General features: G+C 39.9%; 2 protein-coding genes across 2 annotated transcripts; both read left to right on the top strand.

Annotated features, from left to right (window-relative positions):
* Positions 1–346: 346 nt before the first annotated feature.
* Positions 347–11,890, top strand: LOC128355815 (limbin-like). The gene is made up of 23 exons (XM_053316177.1): positions 347–412; positions 743–821; positions 1,706–1,890; positions 2,223–2,279; positions 2,417–2,603; positions 2,723–2,823; positions 2,974–3,039; positions 3,135–3,269; positions 3,395–3,534; positions 3,869–4,193; positions 4,348–4,587; positions 4,791–4,966; positions 5,178–5,337; positions 5,459–5,635; positions 5,767–6,077; positions 6,307–6,481; positions 7,119–7,262; positions 7,448–7,675; positions 8,364–8,596; positions 8,709–8,796; positions 8,999–9,174; positions 11,031–11,132; positions 11,382–11,890. Exons 2-23 carry the CDS (start codon positions 803–805, stop codon positions 11,782–11,784), a joined length of 3,828 nt encoding a protein of 1,275 aa, XP_053172152.1. The 5' UTR covers positions 347–412; positions 743–802; the 3' UTR covers positions 11,785–11,890.
* Positions 11,891–12,575: 685 nt separating this feature from the next.
* On the top strand, positions 12,576–13,721 carry LOC128355958 (cytokine-like protein 1). Its single transcript, XM_053316346.1, has 4 exons — positions 12,576–12,713; positions 12,819–12,863; positions 13,371–13,517; positions 13,620–13,721. Exons 1-4 carry the CDS (start codon positions 12,576–12,578, stop codon positions 13,719–13,721), a joined length of 432 nt encoding a protein of 143 aa, XP_053172321.1.
* The last annotated feature ends 5,258 nt before the right edge of the window (positions 13,722–18,979 follow it).

Below are 18,979 nucleotides of genomic sequence, written 5' to 3'. Positions count from 1 at the left end.
CCATAGTTTTTCTTTAAGTAATAACGTAATGTGCGTGAGAAACGCAGCTAAACTTGATGTTTCTCAGGGAAAAGCCATGGAAATGTTTTCCTCTCAGCCGCGGCGACATCAGAAACAATGCAGTCAGTTAGCTAGCGGCTCTGCTCGATGAGAGCAGAACACCAAGTAGATGCTTCAGGTACATTTTATCGCCGAGATTGTCACGATATGGGGCTTTTTCCTGATTATCGAGGTGTCATGTTGGTTTTCAACTCCTCTGTATCCCCGTTGGTGTCATGATGACACCCGGCGTGAGACGCATGCCGGTGTTGTGGAGGACGGGGCTGGACATCAGCGTTGTCATAACGGTACCTCTCAGGCTACGTCCTGGTACTCAGCACCACCATCACAACTTGTCTTGGAGAACCGTTTGGTGAGTAGCCTAACAATCAGTAGTAACAGAACTTTTTTATGTCAGGAACACAGATTTGGTCTAATCAGTGTCTGTTGATTCAGTCAACACTGAGGATGCTTTTTGTTTGTAGGTGCTACTAAAGCTACACATCAGATGTCCCAGGTCTGGGTTGTATCCCGAAAATTACGAATGAATATGTATTTTGTTATATCCCTGAATCAAATCAATATTTTGATTAATTTTATGTAATCAGGCCTATAACAGATATTTATTAGCTTCGAGGGATGTTCTTGTTTATGCATGCTTGTAATATTACTAAATCTTTAATGCTGAATATCCCTCTTCCAGTGTCAGAGGCTCTCCAGTATCCATGTAACTCAACATGACCCTGGTGGGAAATCAGAGCAGATGCTGCTTAAAATTGATGGTTTGTTCTCTTTTCTCTGTTCCTTTTACTTCTATGCACTAACAATAAAGAACATATCAAATGCCTGAGCAAATGTCATAATAGTTAAATACACTCTAGTTGTGCATTGTATTTAGTGCTGTAGACCTAGAGTTGATGTATTGGTGTTATGGCAAAGATTATAGTCACCATTATTGTAGTTAATTATGAGATCACAATTGTTTCACACCATCACTGGAAACATCATTCATTTATTAAACTTTTAAAAAGAAATTTGTGTTTTTAATAGTGGATTTCGTTGAACTTTAAATATAATTTAACAAATTCAATAAATGTAAAAACAGGAGATAAATAAAACAAATTCTACTGTTTTTTGTTCTTTGACCACTTTTGTGATTGAATTTCAGATAAAAAATAAATTGGTCTTATTGCTTTGTGGTGCAGACATCACTCGATCACAAATCTTGCAGCTCATTGGACTCATTGAAACCATAGTGTTTCCAAACAACTGAATTGATTTTTACCTTTCTTGTTGACCACAGACTCCTTTTCTGTCATCTTGGCTCTAGCTGAACTAATCATGCCATATAGCTTGGCTGAGCGTGAGTTTGGGCTTTTTAGCGAGGGATGAACATCTGCAGCTGTAAAGGAAAGGGCTACGCTGGATTTATAACAAAAGACAAACACAGACAGAACACTGCGGAATGGGATGTGGCACGATAACAGCTTTATCTCAGATATCTTTTTTTTTTGTAATTGTTAGATGCCATAATCTCTCAGCCCTAGTGGAAATGTCAAATTCCATGTGCTACCTTATTATGTATTTATGTTTATTTATTGTCAATTTTAGCCTCTATAATTGTGCTTAACCAAAGTTGTTAAAATGTCCTCTATATTCCTGACAGGTACAATGGAAACATACTATGTGCCCATGGTGTTTACTGCAGAGGGGTCTCTCTCTTCTTCAGCCCCCTCTGGCCCATGGGGACACTCGTTTTTCACTCCATTTAAATACATTTCAAACATCTTACGCTTTCGGGGCCGCAGAAGCACACTCACCAGATACAACCCCGGCCACACTCTACCTCAGGTGTGTTTCAGCTTTATTACTACCTATCTAAACTATTTTTAATATTAAATTGATAATTATTAAGTAAGATGTCTATAGCTCTATAATATAGACTTTCCCTCTGTACAAGACTCCTGCAGGCGACTGACTGTTAACATTTAAAAAGGGGTTTTGTTAAGTGAATATATGTTGAATCAGCATTCATAATGTAAAATGCACATTAAATTATGTGAAAATCTTGCATGTCTACAGCATTTTACATCCTTTCCAAATACTAAAATTACTGCACACCAACCAAAGAAAGATCATCAACTTTAAAGTAACTTATTATACTGTGTTGCATGTTTCTACAGGTTCAGAGTGTGGCGCCTCCATCTGCATTTGGGGTCAAATTTTCTAAGTGTGCAGAGGTATGTCAGTATAATACTTTCAATTAGCACTTAGCTAGATGCATGACCACATCTAATCCCCAAGTGAACATTACAGAACATTTAATAGCAAACACTCAGTGATTCTTACTTCTCCTTTTCAATCATGTGTGCCTCAGGCGAAGCTTGACACCGATCCTCCTCAGCTGACATTCTTCCTGCTGATTAAAAACATGGGCCCTATCGGTGGCACTAACCTGTCTCAGGTGGCTATCCGGGACTCCATATCTGGAATAGTGCCGGTGAAAACTGAAGGCAAGGTTGTGGAAAGAGGCTACCAGACGTTTGCCATTGATTCACTGGCTGGTAAGTCAGAATTTTTTTTAAAGAGGATTTTTAACATGTCTTGTTTTAACTTGAGTTGAGTTCAAATAAATAACATATTTAAATAATATAATAACATAATACTGATCTTACCTTTTCAGCTGGATCCCACATCATTTACAATTATACAGCACACATAAGGAGTCATAAGAGCGAAGTCTTGAACCTTCCAGCTTATCTCACCTTCTCTAACGCCTCACAGGTATTTTTGTGCCGCTCCATTTCAGCTGTCTTCAACTTGAAAAGCAATCTCCCAAAGTGACAATTGCATTAACCAAAAACCATCTCTGTTTTTAGAATTACAGTCTGATAAGATAATACCTCTGTTCTCATTGTTTACTCAATCCCATAGAATGATGTCAGCATGTTTGGCCCGTTAACAGCTAATCTAACACTGAGGGTGAATTCAACTGATAGGGTAAGTTGTAAGCACCTGACATACACCTGTAGTGTTCACTTAATTGTATGTGTACTCTTCTAATGCTTTCAATGTTGATGATGTTTCTGTTGTAGATTTATCCTAACCATGGTGTGCATTTTGCTGGATTTGTCGGTGGGTTCTTTGTAACTTTGATGCTGTTGTCGCTGGGGTTTCTGGCCATGAACCTGATAGGTCTCAGAACCAGACTGAGCCTTCTTCAGCAAATGGTATCACACATTAAAAAAATCTAAATCACCTCTAACCCTTACTTTTATTAAAAATTGGTTGATCATTGTTCGTTTCAAAATGTGCTTAGTTTTGTTTGTTTACACATTGTATTTCCTTGACTCAGAGAAACAGAGGTGATTCAGACCCAGAGTATGCAGACTGCAACATGAGTGAAACTATCAAAGATGAGGCAGCATTTGAAGACAAGATGGTAGACACCATGGTGCTGGAGGATCCGCAGAACATGTACCAGGCTTTGGAGAAGTTAGTAGACCAGTCTTTATACATTATATTTTTAATCTCATTTAATAAGGCATTAATTGTAAAAAAAATTAAAAAAAACACCAACAAGGGAAATACATTTTTAAATACATGAATGTGTAATTTTATGTTGGTATGTTTCCTCTTTACATCAGAACAGAAGTTATGTTGGTTGTTGCTTGAAAGAAACATGGCTTGTTTTTCTAACCACTGACCTACTGTTCCACCCAAATGAGTATTCACTATAATATCTAGTTCAGTTGCAGACTATAGTGCCATTAGTGCCATAGTGCCATTAATGTCTCACCTTCTTTCTCTGCTAACTCTGCATATTAAGCCTTGAAATGTCTACACTGCTGCGTGCCACCAATAACCTGGAAGCCACTCGGATTCAGATCTACAAGGACGTGATGTCCTCATTGTTGGGCACCTTGCGGTCTCGGGGCCAGGCCAGTGCCCAGGCCCAACAAAGGCTGCTCAGTGTGCTCCACGGACAGCTGCTGGGCATGGAGGGTCGGCTGAAGGAGGAGCGAGGGGCCCGCATGGCGGCCCTGGCTGGCCAGTGTAACCTGGAGACTCGGGAAGAGATGGAAGCAGAGCACTGCAGGGAAGCTGCTGAGAAGGCCCAGGCAGAGCTGCTGTGTCAACATGCAGATCAACAGGTCGATCCACCACTTTTATACTGTCAATAGATTTCATTGTTATAAAATTCTTGATTGTGATAATTATGATTTTCTAGCTTGTAGAATCCTTTTGGTTTATTGCTTTTTATGACATGCTCTCACTAAACTAAATCACATTTTTGTATGTTACCAGGAACTCCTCCAGTGCAGTGTCCTCCTGGAGAAGCTGCACAAGCTGAGCCAGAGTCAGCTCCAGCGCATCCTGTTGGTCCGACATGAAGAAGCCTCAGCAAAGGTCCAGAGGCAGATTATTGAGTGGCGCCGCGTGGAACTCCACAAGATCTTCTCTGAGGAACTGGAGGAGGCCACAAGGATGGGCGAGTTGGAGAAGAGCACAGCCAAGAGTCTTCAGCACAGTTACTTTGCCTATCAGGTAAGCAAAGTAGATTTTTAGATAAGTGGGATGTTAGAATTTGTCATTTAATGTCATGCTCAGTAAATAAAATAGATAAGACATAATTATGTATGTGTTCTGTTTATTTTCTTAATCTTTAAAAAATGTGTAGATGTTAAATTTAGCAGATACCATAAATCAAGGAGTGCATATTTTGCCAATTCTTTCTCTTTTCTGACCAGGATCAGCTAGAGGAGGTGCTGGATGTGGTCCTTGCCAATCAGCGCTATGTGCTAGCTGAGAGACATGCACAGAGGAAGTTCCTGGTACACAGCCTGCACAGCCTTAATAGTCTGATTTCTGACACCTTCTCCACCACCTCCAGCAATTTGGACAGCTGGTTCACTCACATCAGGAGGTTAGTACCTATAGTAGTTACCAGTGCTTCAACACAATCTGCTATTTACACCTGGTTGCACTATTACATTATACTACATTTATAGGCCGCAAAGGTGACCAAGTAAGTTTGAGTTTTGTTCACAGTTCAACCTTGAGCTCTAAGCTCATGCAAAACAAGTAAGCTAGACTAGAGGTTTTTTTTTTTTAACTTGACATGTCTTTTCCACCAGAGGGAGTGCAGTGTCTGCTGAGCAGATAGACCAGCTGCAGGACAAAGCCAAGAAAGAGCTGGTGATGGTGAGGCAGAGACTGGATGAGGCACTGAGCCAAGAGAGGAGAGCCATGCGGTGTGGACTGATTAAGAAGAGGAGGGAGCTCATCTCTGAGTTGGTGAGGAGCGTATTTGGGGTTTTATTCCAGTGCATGTGGACTCATACCACAAAACATGTTGCTCATTTCATTCCTCTCTTAATATACCACTATTGTTAAATCCTGTTTCTACCCTCTACAGCTGAGGGTCCACAAGCAAAGACAGAAGGATCTGTCAGATCTGTCTAAGGGTCTGGAGGAAAGGATAGAGGTAGCCCAACACCTACACTGTTGGCAGAACTTACTGATGGCTCACAACTTGGAGCTAGCTGAGCTTATCAACAATCTCGATGAGGAGGCTGCCGCTGACATCCGCAAGGTGCTCAGACACATTCACTTACAATTATTGAGCGAAACGTCTTGAAAAAAACATAAAAATACACACAAAATGATAGAGTTGAGCTTCATTGAGTTCACTCCCTGTCTTGATCCTTGATACCTTTGCTGTAGATGACCATGCGTGTGATCCAGGGTGCCATAGCAGAGCTCAAAGCCATCCAGCCTTCTGCGACCCAAACCCTGCTCACACTCTCTCCTCCAGGGATGCAACGCTCCCTGCTGCAGGTGGAACCAGAGGCAGCATCAGGGCAGCCTCAGGGACAAGGAGCGAGTGCTCTTCTGCAGGGCCAGGAGAGGCTGCATCAGGAAGGCAAGGCTGCCTTACACACCCTCAGCTGCACCAGGGAGGCTCTGCAGGATGCCATGGAGAAAGAGCTGCAGGAGCAGAGGCAGCTCAGGGATCACTGCAGAGCTTTCTTCAGGTCAGTGATATTGTATAGTGATGCATTTCTTTCCTAGCCTAGCTAATGCCAGACCCTACCACAATTGAGGTACGGTCTGGTGAGGAGCCGTTCATTTCCTCATATTTGAGGCGGGATCAACAAATGTCGATCAAATGCTTCTGTCCAGGGGATATAGTATAAATAAAGTTCTATGTGCTTCAACACAGCCGTTCAAGTGATTGTCTTCTTTTTCTATGTCTGCTCTCAGGTGTTTGTGCTCGTCCCAGCTGACCCTGTCTGAGGATGACAGGCTGAGGATGAAACTGGAGTTTCAGAAGTGTCTGTCTGTGATGGACCGCTGCTTGGTGCTGCCTCACGCCATCTCCAGAACCAAACTCCACACCGCCCTGGCAGCTTGGAGAAAAGACAGCGAGCAACATATGGTGAACATATAATGACATATAATTAAATTTAGTTTATATGTTCTAAAAGCCCCAGGCGACTGCTAATGGTCCTGTGAAGTATTATTTACCTTGATTTGTCCAATAATTTAAGACATGTAAATGTTATTGAACTTGGCATGGTGATGAGAACAAGCAGCCCCCCCCCATTTTTAAGACCCACATACTTTATGTATATTTGTAGTATAATTACATATTAGAGGTCTCATTGGAGTCAGTTGACAGCATTTGAATTTTTCTGTGCTTCTGCTTTGTCGTTTTATACAAGGATGTCTCTATGGAAGCCTACTCAGTTTTCTTTGTGATTTGATGATGATGTTTTTGTTTTAAATGTCCTCACAAGACAATTCTGAAGGTAACGCAACATGAACCCCAAGGAACTAAGTTACAGCAAAAGATAATGGAGCATTTAATGTTTTCTCAAATGAGAAGTGGTGAATGGCGGCTACCAGTGCAAACCACACTGCAGTCAGCCTCAATTGTGTGGCAGCTGGATGAGTGTACATTATTATTCAGAAATAATAAAGGTCTCCACAGAGTGGTTTTATTTCTAATCACATCATAACAGCACGCTTGGAGTCCTTTCCCAACCACCTTATGGACATTATGGTTTTTGCAGATGAAACCACAATCCAAGGGAAAAACCAGCGAGGCCAGGCAGAAAACAGACACATCTGACCTGCTCCATTTCCAGAAAAAGCTCAAGGAAAGGATTCAGCTGTTTGAGAAGGAGAAGGAGATGGAGAATGGTGTAATGAAGAAGGTAAAGGACAGAGGGAGGTTCAATTGTCACTACTGTCTACCAATATATTTATTTTATACTATATCTAACCCTTCCACTAAGCTCATACAGTAGCAGAAGCCATAATCCTCAAAATAAATGCATGTACAGTGTGGTTTGGTTCTTCATACAAGATGATTAAAACTCATCAATTGTAAATTTGGCAGGTGATGGAGGAGATGGGGAAGGAGAGAGAGGATGATCTGCGCTCTCAGGCGGACAGTTTGGCGATGCAGATGGCTACCATCCACTACCAGAAGGCTGAGAGGAGGACTAAGGTCTTGGAGACCTCCAGAGCCATGCTCACCCTGCACAGTCTGCTCATTCATCAACTCAGAGAGAGAAAGAGCATTGAGAGACAAGACATGGCCCAAAGTATACAGAGCCACTGCTTGGTAGGAGATACTTAGAGTTAACCTCTGTGCTGTTGCATTGCAGAATGTTTTTTGGGCTGCTCACAGGGATTGAGACACAGATTAAAGGTATACCATGCAGTATTTTTTCGGGTAGTGTTTGTAAACACACAGCACGGTTTTGTTTAAATGCAGAGCTCTATGTTGTCTGCTGTGACCTTTCTGTTCTGTGTGTGTGTAGCTTAGTCCCACCCTTGATCAAGCAGGCATACAGACCTATACATCCATGACACAGAGAGCAGAGTGGAGAAGAGGAGAGACAAACACAGTAATGAGACAGGGATGTAACCTGATTGCTACACTACATGTGCTGACCTCACACCCTGTATGCTGTTATTGGCTGGGTGTTACACACCCACTGGTTGATGACCCAAAATGTCCCAAACATAGTAGAATAAAAAGGAAAGTCAGAGAGGTGGGGTCTCTGCAGATAAATACACAGCCACACACTTGTAGTGGGTCAAAAGTGATGATTGAGAGGGATTATATTTGTGTGACTCTATACATTGTTTGTTAGGAAAATCCTGCATAGTGTACCTTTTTACGGTTCAAACTAATATTTGATTCTCAGAAAACATCATTTCTATTCTTATGTTTCCTCTGAGGTATTTACTTTCTCATTGAATTTGCAGACTTTTAATTCAAGTGTTAATTTGACTCTTTTCTTCAGGGCCTAGAGGAAGCTGAACAACAGCTTCAGAAGGAGAGGACTGATTTCGAAAGCCTGAAAATGTCTCCTCTCAGAGTGAAGGCAAATCAAACACACCAAGACGACTCTGATGAAGGAGAGGAAGGCGGAGAGGAGGAGAGGCTGTTTCAGCTAAGGCAGGATTGCAGGATGATGTTCATCCTCCAGGAGGCACTCTACAAGTGTGATCAGGTCATCACACTGTTGGCTGAGAGGTGGGCTGTTATGTCAGTTTTTATCTCGGGAGCAGTGAGGAATTTTGTAAAGACTTCAGGTTGACACAGACCATTAAATTTTACAGTGTTGAAACTCTCTGGTGTTTTTTAGGTTGCAAGAGACGACTGCCAACAGCCAAGCCACAGAACATTTGAAAGAACAAATGGAGCTCAAGAGACTTTATGCGAACTGTGACCAGGTCTGAGTTTTTCCTATGTTTTTACCTTTTATTACAAAAATAGAAATGACATGGGAAAAAGCAGGGCAAACCTATCCACATCCACATCCCTTATGTGTGAATGCTAGTAGAAGAAATCTGTACTTCAGATGGCATTATGCCATCACTCCTGTTTCATTTTAATCCCCATAACATTTAATATGTTCACCTCTCTTTATCTCAGGACCTGGAGTTTGCATCTCAGCTGGTGAAGCAGAGTCAGGTGTCTGCTGAGGTTCTCCTGGAGACCCTGCGTCTTCTCCTCCCCACCCTGCCTGAAAGTGAGCTCCTTTCTGTCACTGATGCCCTCTGCCCCAAACAGCACCCCACTTCATCATCTACAGAGCAGGAGCACGCAGGGTAAGAACCAGGTCTTATCTACTGGGAAACACTAGTTTTAATGCTGAGCCACTGACCTTAGAATCTAACACTTAGAAACATTTGCACCCCAAAATGGACAGTGTAGCCTTTATTTTATCAGCAGTTTAAAGTTAAATCAGGATTTAGCTGTCTGCAAAAGGTGTCAGGGCTTTTCTACTTTTAAAGTCCTGGTCATAGTTGTATTTTTAGAAATTATTTATGTCGGGAAACTCAATACTTATTTAGGTCATTTTGGACCAGTTAGACAAGAAACCGTGGGATATTTCTTGTTCCAAACACCACTCTTTTGCTGAAAACAGGGCAGGTGGTCATTGGAGCATTTTAACAAATACTTTATCTTCATTTAAAATCTGTCTGGCTCTGGCAAATTGTACATTTTGCATGTGCCAACGAAAGCTTTTGTCTTTCATTGGTCTCCTAGTTTGTGTTATTTTTTCCTTTTATCAGGAGAAGAGAAAAAAACAACTTGGATACATTTATGAGGAGGCCAGAGTCTCAGTAGTTTTAGCGCTGTGGTTTAAGATAGTAATGGGGTTTTTTTTTGGGGGGGGGGGTTTAGATGACTTTTTTCAGGCTTTATGACAGGAAACTAGAGGTGGGGGTATGACATTCAACACAGGTCCCCCAGCTCGGAGTCGAACCGTGGATATTGTGGTTAAGTGGTATGTGCCTTAACCATGAGGCCACCAGGGCGCCTAGAGAAAGTAGTTTTTAATGAAGTCACTGATTAAATAAAGTCAGCATTGCCACAGCGGCTGGTTGAAGCACTGCCATCTCCAAGCAATGTTTTAGATTTACATAACAAAAATACTGTTTGAACACAGTTCCACAGGGGTCATTTCACCTGAGCCAAGATGAACAGATAAATGATTTTACTCATCATTTAATTTCCCTCTCTTCCTGATTCGCTGGAACATTCACGTCTGGCCTCTGCTAAGTTTGGATTTCATTACTGATGAATAATGAATGTCTCATGCATGAGGTCTCATTGGATCTGAGCTGTCTGGCCACACGACAAGAGAAGTTTGGAACAATCTGCAAGACATGTGTTTTTCTTTTCTTTTCTAGTTTTTTTGTTTCTGCTGTTTTGTTTGTTGATTCAAGTTTACCCATTACTGAAAACAGCCTAAGATCTTTTTAATGTGAATTTAAATAAATAGTGGGATGTGAAACTCAAATGCCCTAAATGTGGAACTAACATTTTAATTTGAAAACATCTTGGATCTGACCAGCCAAGGCTCATTTACTGCACTGTTAAGTGTGAGATCTTTGATCAAATGGCTTTATTTATAGCAATGCAGTCGTCTGATGACAGTAACCGAATTAAAGGCCAGAAACAATACTTCTGTTACATGAAGGACTGTGTGGAAACACACAAAAAATGATTAAAGGAAGCTGAAATGGACCGAAGGTTTATCTCTTACCTGACCTGATCAAACTGGCTTGTTGGTGAAAATGGTCCATGTTAGTTAGTTAAAGTACTTTAACTCATTTCTGTTGAATTTCTCCCTGGCATCCTTTCTCAGTTTGTCCTCCCTGTTACCTTCCAGTTTGATCATTTGCCACAGTACACTGTTTAAAAGCTGAAGTGTGCTCTGATATGGATTCTGTGGCATATTGTCAACATGTAACTAATCAAACACCAGTAGAACCTGAAATACACTGAATGCAATAACATGTAAAGAAGCAGTGCAGTTTTTACTTAGTTTACTTTTGGTTTTTATGTCAGGGTCTCAGATGGTTAGGTTTAAATGACCATTGTTAGTTAAAGTGAAGTGAACATAAGTTGGATTGCAGTTGTCAGTTTCATAATATGATAATAACTTTCTGACCAGGTGTGCCGTGGGATCTAATCGACTTCTACCTGTCAAACTGAGAGAAGATGTGGTGCATAAAAGTATGTCAAATATGCCAAGCTGCTCTTTGGACAGACAGAGGTAAGTTCAACACATTTCTGTGTTTTGCTGCCAGCTGCTGTATTAAAACTTGATGTTTCACTATCAATCAAGACTAATTTGTAGGTCAGCAGTCTCCAACATCATAGACAAATCCTTTTATTGAAGTGAAATATGCCTTTCATCATCAGAGGACTTTAATAGCTGGGCTGCAGTGACTGCATGCATGAGGTAAGCACTTAACAGTTCAGTCCCACTAACAACAGCTCCTTTGTCCTCCACATCTCACAGACTCCAGGAAAAGAGGCAAAATCTGATGGAAAAACTACTCCCCAGTTCCCGCCTCTCAGTTACAAGAGATGTTGCACCACTGCTGGTAGAAGAGAAAGGAAAGGAGGACAGTTTTACTAAAGCACAACCGTCTATTTATAAATCAACCATGACTGAAAGCACAGTGACACAGCAACACAGTGGCACTACAGAAGAAAGTGTCACAGAGGCAATGAATGAAACATTACACAGCTCAGCGCTCTCTGCCAGCACTTCACTGGGCAGCCTCGCAACTGGGGAAAGGTTGTTCGTTTTTCGGGATCCACCTGAATCACGAGAAAGCACGTATGCCCCCAAGAGGAAAAGAAAGAGGAACTTTCTCAATCTGAAGAAAAGCTCGGTGGCTCCAACAAACCTACCTTGAGATTTACAGACATTTAATATTGCCAGTTTTTTCCTTCCATCTCCATAATGATGGTACTTTGTTGATTTATGGTAAAAACCCAAAATAAACCAATAACTTTCATATGTAGCACAAACTTTTTTTTTTTAAATGTTTGATGTAGTGTGCAGCTTTGTTTTTAAGTAAAGACATCTGATTTAAACTGTTTCCAGAGTTATTTCATTGCTCAGTACTTCAGATTGTTTATAGGCAGTATGATGTGCAAGGTCATACACCGGTGATAGGCTATGATGTTGAAACACAGGTCATGCTTTTGTCTTGAATTTACTTTTTTTTTAATTTATTTAAATGTTCACTAATCTACAGAAACATATGTTCTGAAAAGCTTACACTTAAATAAAACTCCTGTCTGTAGTAGTGAAAGGTACTAAAAACCCATACCAAAGTCTCAAAACTGCAGATACTGAGCTTTTCTAGTCTGATGTGAGGACTCCCAAACTTCACCTGAGCCTAAAACATGTACTTGAATCTCATACTGAAACAGCATGTAGGTGATAACACAGCCAACACTGCACTAACAGAGCTTTGATTTACTCTCCATAACGCAACAGATCCCAAATGTTTTTACTCAGCCTTTGCGGCGCTTCCACGTCACCGTCCATCTGTTTTTTTTGTTTTTCCTTTTTTTTTTTTTTCTACTACTCCATCCTTTAAAAGTGCTGCGAGCCCCCCACTTCACTGTTTGGATCAGAGTTGAGTGCACAGGCAGCTGGAAACAGTCCCGAGCAGCGTCACAGCACAGTTTATCCAACATGAGACTGGGACTCGTGTGTTTCCTCAGCTTTGTGTGGCTGTCGGAGTGCGCGCCTCCGACCTGCTACTCCAGAGCGCTCGGCCTGGGAAAAGAAGTGATGACTCTACTGGATTTTATACACACCTACAATCGCACGGTAAGAGCTCCTTCCTTTTATTGCATTGTCGCCTTTTGCAGGAAAAAAAGGCTGTTCAATGCAAATTTTAGTGAATCCTAACGATAATGTTTGTTGTATTGGCAGAAAACGTGTGCTGAGGTCCTACCAACGATCTTCATTGATGTGCATGTAAGTTTTTAACATCAGTGCTATGCTAAAAGGTGTGGGAGACACAGGTGTGTTGCTGGAAGTGGGTTTTATTGAACCTGGTGGAAACTGGAAATTGTTATTTTTTTCTCTTTTCCACTTTACAATAATTTTCACTTATTCAATTCCACAAAGATATTAGATGTTAGGAGAGTTCTCTGATGCAAAATTGACTGATCCCATTTGGGTAATCCCAGTTAGTACACTCTCACTATATGTACAGGGAGCTAAATCAATGTAAAATGAATCAAACCAATATAATGTGTTCTTTTAGTTTCTGTGACAAAATCTTATCTGATGCATCCATGCCTTGTTGTTTGTAAGTTTGAGGGTTTGTGAAATTGGAATGAATTAAATATTTAAGAAAAAAAAAGAAAACCAAGTGAATTTACTCCATCTACTAGGTGTTACTTACAGTCTGTGTGGTCAGGCAAAAAAACAAAAACAAATTGACACTAGTAGTTCACACTTGTGGCTTTATCTCTCTAGAACTCATGCGTCACAACCAAGCTCCGTGATCTTCTCTACGTGCTGCTGAACCATCCCAGCCAGTACTGCAGAGAACGTCCCAGAATGGTGCTGCTGAAACGCAAAGTCCAGAACTTGCACACGATCATCACAAGAATTTGTTATCGGGTGAGAAAAAAACATTTGCAGCGTGTTTGACCTTGAGATCCTTGAGTTTTTTGAGCTTGAGAATGACTTGATCACATCACATGTTCTTTGTTTACTTGGCAGGACCTGGTATTTTTCACAAATGATTGCGAGGCTATTGATACTGGACACAGCAGCCCTTACTTGGGAGAGGACAGACTTCAGCTTCTGCAAGAGGATAGATGAGGAGAAGCACGGAAGAGGAGACAACAGATGCACACTGGCCTTTAACATTCATAAAAACTGCAATATGTAGAATGGTAAAGCATGTACAATAAACAACCAAACGCTTATTACATTACTGTTTCATGTTCTACCTATAGTTGTTTGCGTTTGTTAGCTGCAGACTCATGTTAGTGGACATGTGTGGTTACATTCCAGCAAGGAGTGCAGAACTTTCCACAGGAAATTTGCTGAATGCCAACCATGCCGATGGAGACCTTGAAATAATAAAGCAATAAGAGATGCTTGTGAGTCGGGCTTAACTGCTGCTTACTTACTAAGGCTGATCAAAGGTTCAAGTGTCATTAAGAGAAATATGTCATGTTGCCATAACCCTTGGTCTGACTAACATGTCTTAAAGGAGCATTATACAGCATTTAGTAAACATTTGAAGGGTTGAACATGGTGGTTGAGAATGTTATGTAAGAAATAGATGTCCTAAGCATTGCTCTCTCACAGTTGTTACAGTGTGTTCCTTCAGAAGTTTCTTGCATCCAATGTGTTTTTACTATTGTTTTAAGAAGTTACCACAATGCTGCTGCTGCTGCTTGTACTCAAGACAAGTCAATGTTTTCATGTTCTTAAGCAAAATGGATATAAAATAATGGAGCTCTCACTGTCAGACACAGTAGAAACATTCAGTTTTTGTAGTTTACTGTGCCTTCTTTATGTACTCAATGACAATACATTTCTTATATTGTGTAATAAACCGCTGTATGTATCAATTTATCAACTTGTTTTGGTTGATTTATGTTCTAAAATTGTCTCCAGAATGTCTGCTGGCTGCTTCTGAGAAACAGCACATGAGACAATACTGGTCCATGTCCACTGTGTGAACCAGCCACAAGCCAAAGATGAGTAAATTGTTCTATATTTAAATGTTAGCATAAAATAAGTCTGATGGAGGTCCATGACAAAATGACCTTAGTTCTCACTTGATTTATTACCTCAGTAACTTTCCAAGAGAGTTTATGGCTTTAATCGCCAGTTTCAGGGCTACTCCAATACAGCATTATGTTCATTTTGTAAATATGGAGCCCATTTTATTTAAATTTGACAATAAATATTGGTAACATATAGTACTTTGCGTGTCTACGATGGGATTGACACAGCGATAACGTGTGTTACGTAACATACAGAGTAAACGTTCTCAATTTTGGTGTGTTTTCGGTCCGTGAATGTTAATCATAACATTTTGGTTGTACTCAATGATTCTCCAAGGAGTCGGATGTTTTATCCAGTAAGTATATTTTGTTTAAATTGTTTTTGCTAGCAAAAATTAGCATTAGCATTATCACAGTTTATTAGAAAGGGTTGTAGGATCTTTTCCTATGTCCCATGAATTCTCCATCACATCTGTTTGACCTTGTGACGTGTTATCAAGGAAAAGACTATAGGATGTACTTTTTGACCATAGCCATTTTGACTTTAAATGCATCGTGCTAATAGCTAGCATCAGGGTGAGCTGCACCCTCTCATCCAAACCATATAATGGACGTAACATCCGTGACGTCACCCATTGGTTTGGACTGCTGCTAGTTTCGAATCTAGGCAGCGCCATCTTGAGAATTTCAGGTGCATGCTGGGAAAAAAAGAACACGGATTCTACTTATATGGGCATGAGGCGGAGTCATGGACGGAAGTATGGGCGGGACTAACGGCGGAGCGGGGAGGCTGCGATTGGTTGCGAGGGCTGGATCTCAAGGACATTGGTCAATCACCCTGTCAATCACAACGTAGCCACGTAGCCTGCTTTAACTTCAAGTTAACTTCTTATCACTTCTTCTGGCTCCAAAAATCCAAGATGGTGATGGTCAAAATGGACGATGTCAAGGTAGCTACATCCATTATTTTTACACAGTGTGTGGTACTGTCTGAAGTTGTGGGTGAATAGTGAAGGGAGGTGAGATGATCTGATACAAAGGCAAATACTAAGGCACTGAAGGACTACTCTCTGTGAAGCAATAAACTGTAAACAGAGGTTCTGACTGAATACCTGTTGCTATGATTACTCATTATACTTATAGTTAGTAGAGTAAATGGGAATAACTTGTGTGTGTGTTGTGTGTGTTTTTTCAGATCATTTCCAAGAAATGATTGAAAAGAAAGTTTTTCGAAAGCCACAAAACATTTGGATGGATGTGAAAAGATCAATCATGAAGACAGAGGAGATGGTGACTTCCACCTGCATGCATGTTACAAACAGCAGGTGGGTTTATAGTTGTATAAAACTGTAGGAAAAGGTAATATAATGCAGAGTTCATATTTAATATATGATTAGTTTAGTTAATTGGTATTTGTGTGCAACATATAACTGGTTTATCCTTCATAGAGGACAACAACTGTCATCACATCGTTTCAAAGTAGATCTAATGGATTACAATGGTGAAGCAGAGGCCAGGCTAATATAATTGTACCAAAATCAAAACTTAATCCACTTGTTTGATCTTTTAAAGCATCTTGAATCTTGAATCTTGAATCTGTATGTTCAGTATGTTACAAACACTCAGTTTCTTCACAATAGAACTGAACATTGTCTGTGTTGTGATATCACCTTCTTATAGCTTACTTATTTAATCTGTCATTTCTTCCAGATAAGGGTTCTCATGGTCATGAAATTTCTGCAAAAGTTATGAAATAAGAAAATTGTACCCCAGGCTCAGAAAAAATTTAGATTTAAAATAATGTTTTGGAAAACGTTTCAATATACAATGTTTAATGTATACACTGTACACTGCTTAGAAATCCCAAAACAGGTACATTATGCATTAGGTGTCAATCAACACTAGTCACCTGTCACAAACTGCATCTCCATGACCGTTGAAACTTCACCTTGTATCACGTGATATACATTGGGTGGTTATCTGAGTGAGTAATGTTAGCATGCACTTATCCACAAAGATGCCTGGAGAGCGTGTTGAATACTGTATGGCTTTCAAACATAAATATAAACTTGGCTCAAGAGAGAGGGAGTCCCCAGCAGCACTGGATGTAGGCTCTGCACCACAACATTTGACACTGGCAACATTAGGGAAGCAGCACTGTCAGCCATGCTAAAGTGAAAAAGCTTTAAGAGAAACCAAAAGGCCACCCAACAGACTGCCAGTGTCAGCATATATTACATGCCTGCTGAAGCCAGCAGAACAAGCATTGGTATAGCTGTGAGACTACTTCAAGTGATGCTATTGCTGCACCCAATGATCTGCTGTCAGCTGAAGTGATGTGGGCACTGAAAACTATGGACTCACATTATTCTTACAGGCCATGTACTAACACAGGTGACATTTTCAGAGCCGTGTTTCCCGACAGCGGAATAGCCACCAAATTTAGTTGTGGGGAAAAACAAAGTCCACCACATTTGGATTTGTGCCCCACTTCAAATGGTTTATTGTCAGAGAGGTGTCCAGACAGGCTGGTTACATAATGATGCTGGAGGAAAGCCTCAACAAAGCTCTCCAACTCAAACAGATGGTCCTGCACATCCAGATTTGGGAATGGGGGGCAGGTGAAAACCTGGTTTGTAGGGTTGGAGTTCTTAGGGGACATAAAGTGTCCAGAACATCTCAGAGTGGATGCAAAATATACTCTCCAAAACTGGAATGAATAATCTTGTAATCAAATACACCAGCTCTGCCTTAAATTAGAATTTTATGAAGATTATGCATTTTCAGTTTTTGTTGTACATTGTCAGAAAGGTGATCATTCTACTTGATGTTTATTATTGAGATCATAGTGCGCAGTGGTGGTATACTGTAGTGCATTATATTGAAAAGTGTTCATAATATTTTGTCCTCTCCATTAACATACATGGGGGGGGGGGGGGGGGTGGAGGGGGTTAGGGTTGGTTAGGTTGGTTATATATTTTAAACAATTTAAATAATGCCTTGGAAAGGGGGTAAAATAGTATGTAAAAGTTTTGAAAATTCACTTGTAAAATTGTGTGGGAACTATTATGGCTGTGTTAACTGCAGCAAGTGACTCTGAGACTAGAGCTGCCCATATGGAAAAAATACGACAATGAGGACTTTTCCAACAAGAAAAACAAACACAACACAGCATTGAAAGAACTGTTTTCGGTTTGTGTGTTTGTGTATTTAAAAAAAGTTAAAACAATGTTTGTTGCAGAAAAGCATTTTCACCGTTTTTCATGTGACTTTTTCATGTTCTTCAGGAGATCTGAAAGTTTTTAGTTGTGGCAAATGTACTATTATTGTCAGGGTGAATTATGTGGAATAATGCATTTTTAATTATGGAGTAGAATAAAGTGTATTTAAAGGATAGTGTGCCATTTTTATAGTCTAAAGTACCTTAAAATCTCCAACATATGTCATTTCAATATATTAAGGTATAACTAGCTACAACTTTTAGTACACTTACTTTAACCTGTTCAACCTGTTAACAATTGAACGCAAAGTGCCTTTATTTTCAGTGCATGAAAACATACTAAACTGCTTTCAGAGAATACAGTATAGTATACTTTTTTTCATATTTCCAACACATTTTAATTTTATTTTGAGTGCAATAAAATGGCGACTGTATATTTTAAGTAAATGTGTTTTGTTTTCAAACTATATTGGCAATATGAAGTATATAAGTTAAATTATAAATTCAATGTCAGTATACTTTTTAGCCTATGCAAAATGATACTTCTGATGCATTCTGATTCTGTATATTTTAACAGTAAGTGTAGAAGTTTATTTGTGAAAGTACCCTAAAAAAATACAGGAAATATATGCATTTAATGTATTTAAGCGTGCCTTAAGTGCAACTTTCAGTGTATTGAGTACAGCTAAAGTGGTTTCAATTCAACACGTCAAGTCAAGTATAGTAATTTTAAATATTTATGAAGTACACTGAAGCATTTGAAATATACTTTAAGAAAATTCAAATTTAAACAATACAGAAATATTGTATATTTTTATTGTGCTGTTGATTGCGTGATCTTGTGCATTTATTATTATGTTTGTCATTGAAGGACACAAATACAGCTGTAATTTGAGCAAACATTGTTTCAATTAAAGTATAAAAGCATTTTCACTCTGGAAGCCAGAATAAACTGATTCATTAACTGTGAGAGAGCAGTGTGACTTAACACAAAGCACACTCTGTTACATTCAACAGGCCAAAACGAATAAGCCTCCCAAGAGCAATAAATAATGGTGCTGTTGCCATTATCTTACATTCAGTGTTTTGAATTAGGAGCAATCAGCTATTAGGGAAAA

This window comes from Scomber japonicus, chromosome 3 (assembly GCF_027409825.1).
Source record: "Scomber japonicus isolate fScoJap1 chromosome 3, fScoJap1.pri, whole genome shotgun sequence".
In the NCBI taxonomy this organism is placed as follows: domain Eukaryota; kingdom Metazoa; phylum Chordata; class Actinopteri; order Scombriformes; family Scombridae; genus Scomber; species Scomber japonicus.
This window is presented reverse-complemented; position numbering and strand designations above follow the sequence as displayed.

What these genes read in the sequence shown, in the direction of transcription:
- LOC128355958 (XM_053316346.1), top strand. Translation starts at nt 12,576, where the DNA reads ATGAGACTGGGACTCGTGTGTTTCCTCAGCTTTGTGTGGCTGTCGGAG. An exon ending in CGATCTTCATTGATGTGCAT is followed by an intron (nt 12,864 to 13,370) that starts GTAAGTTTTTAA and finishes TTATCTCTCTAG; the next exon opens with AACTCATGCGTCACAACCAA. An exon ending in TCACAAGAATTTGTTATCGG is followed by an intron (nt 13,518 to 13,619) that starts GTGAGAAAAAAA and finishes TTTACTTGGCAG; the next exon opens with GACCTGGTATTTTTCACAAA.
- LOC128355815 (XM_053316177.1), top strand. An exon ending in AGAATGGTGTAATGAAGAAG is followed by an intron (nt 7,263 to 7,447) that starts GTAAAGGACAGA and finishes TAAATTTGGCAG; the next exon opens with GTGATGGAGGAGATGGGGAA. An exon ending in GTATACAGAGCCACTGCTTG is followed by an intron (nt 7,676 to 8,363) that starts GTAGGAGATACT and finishes TCTTTTCTTCAG; the next exon opens with GGCCTAGAGGAAGCTGAACA.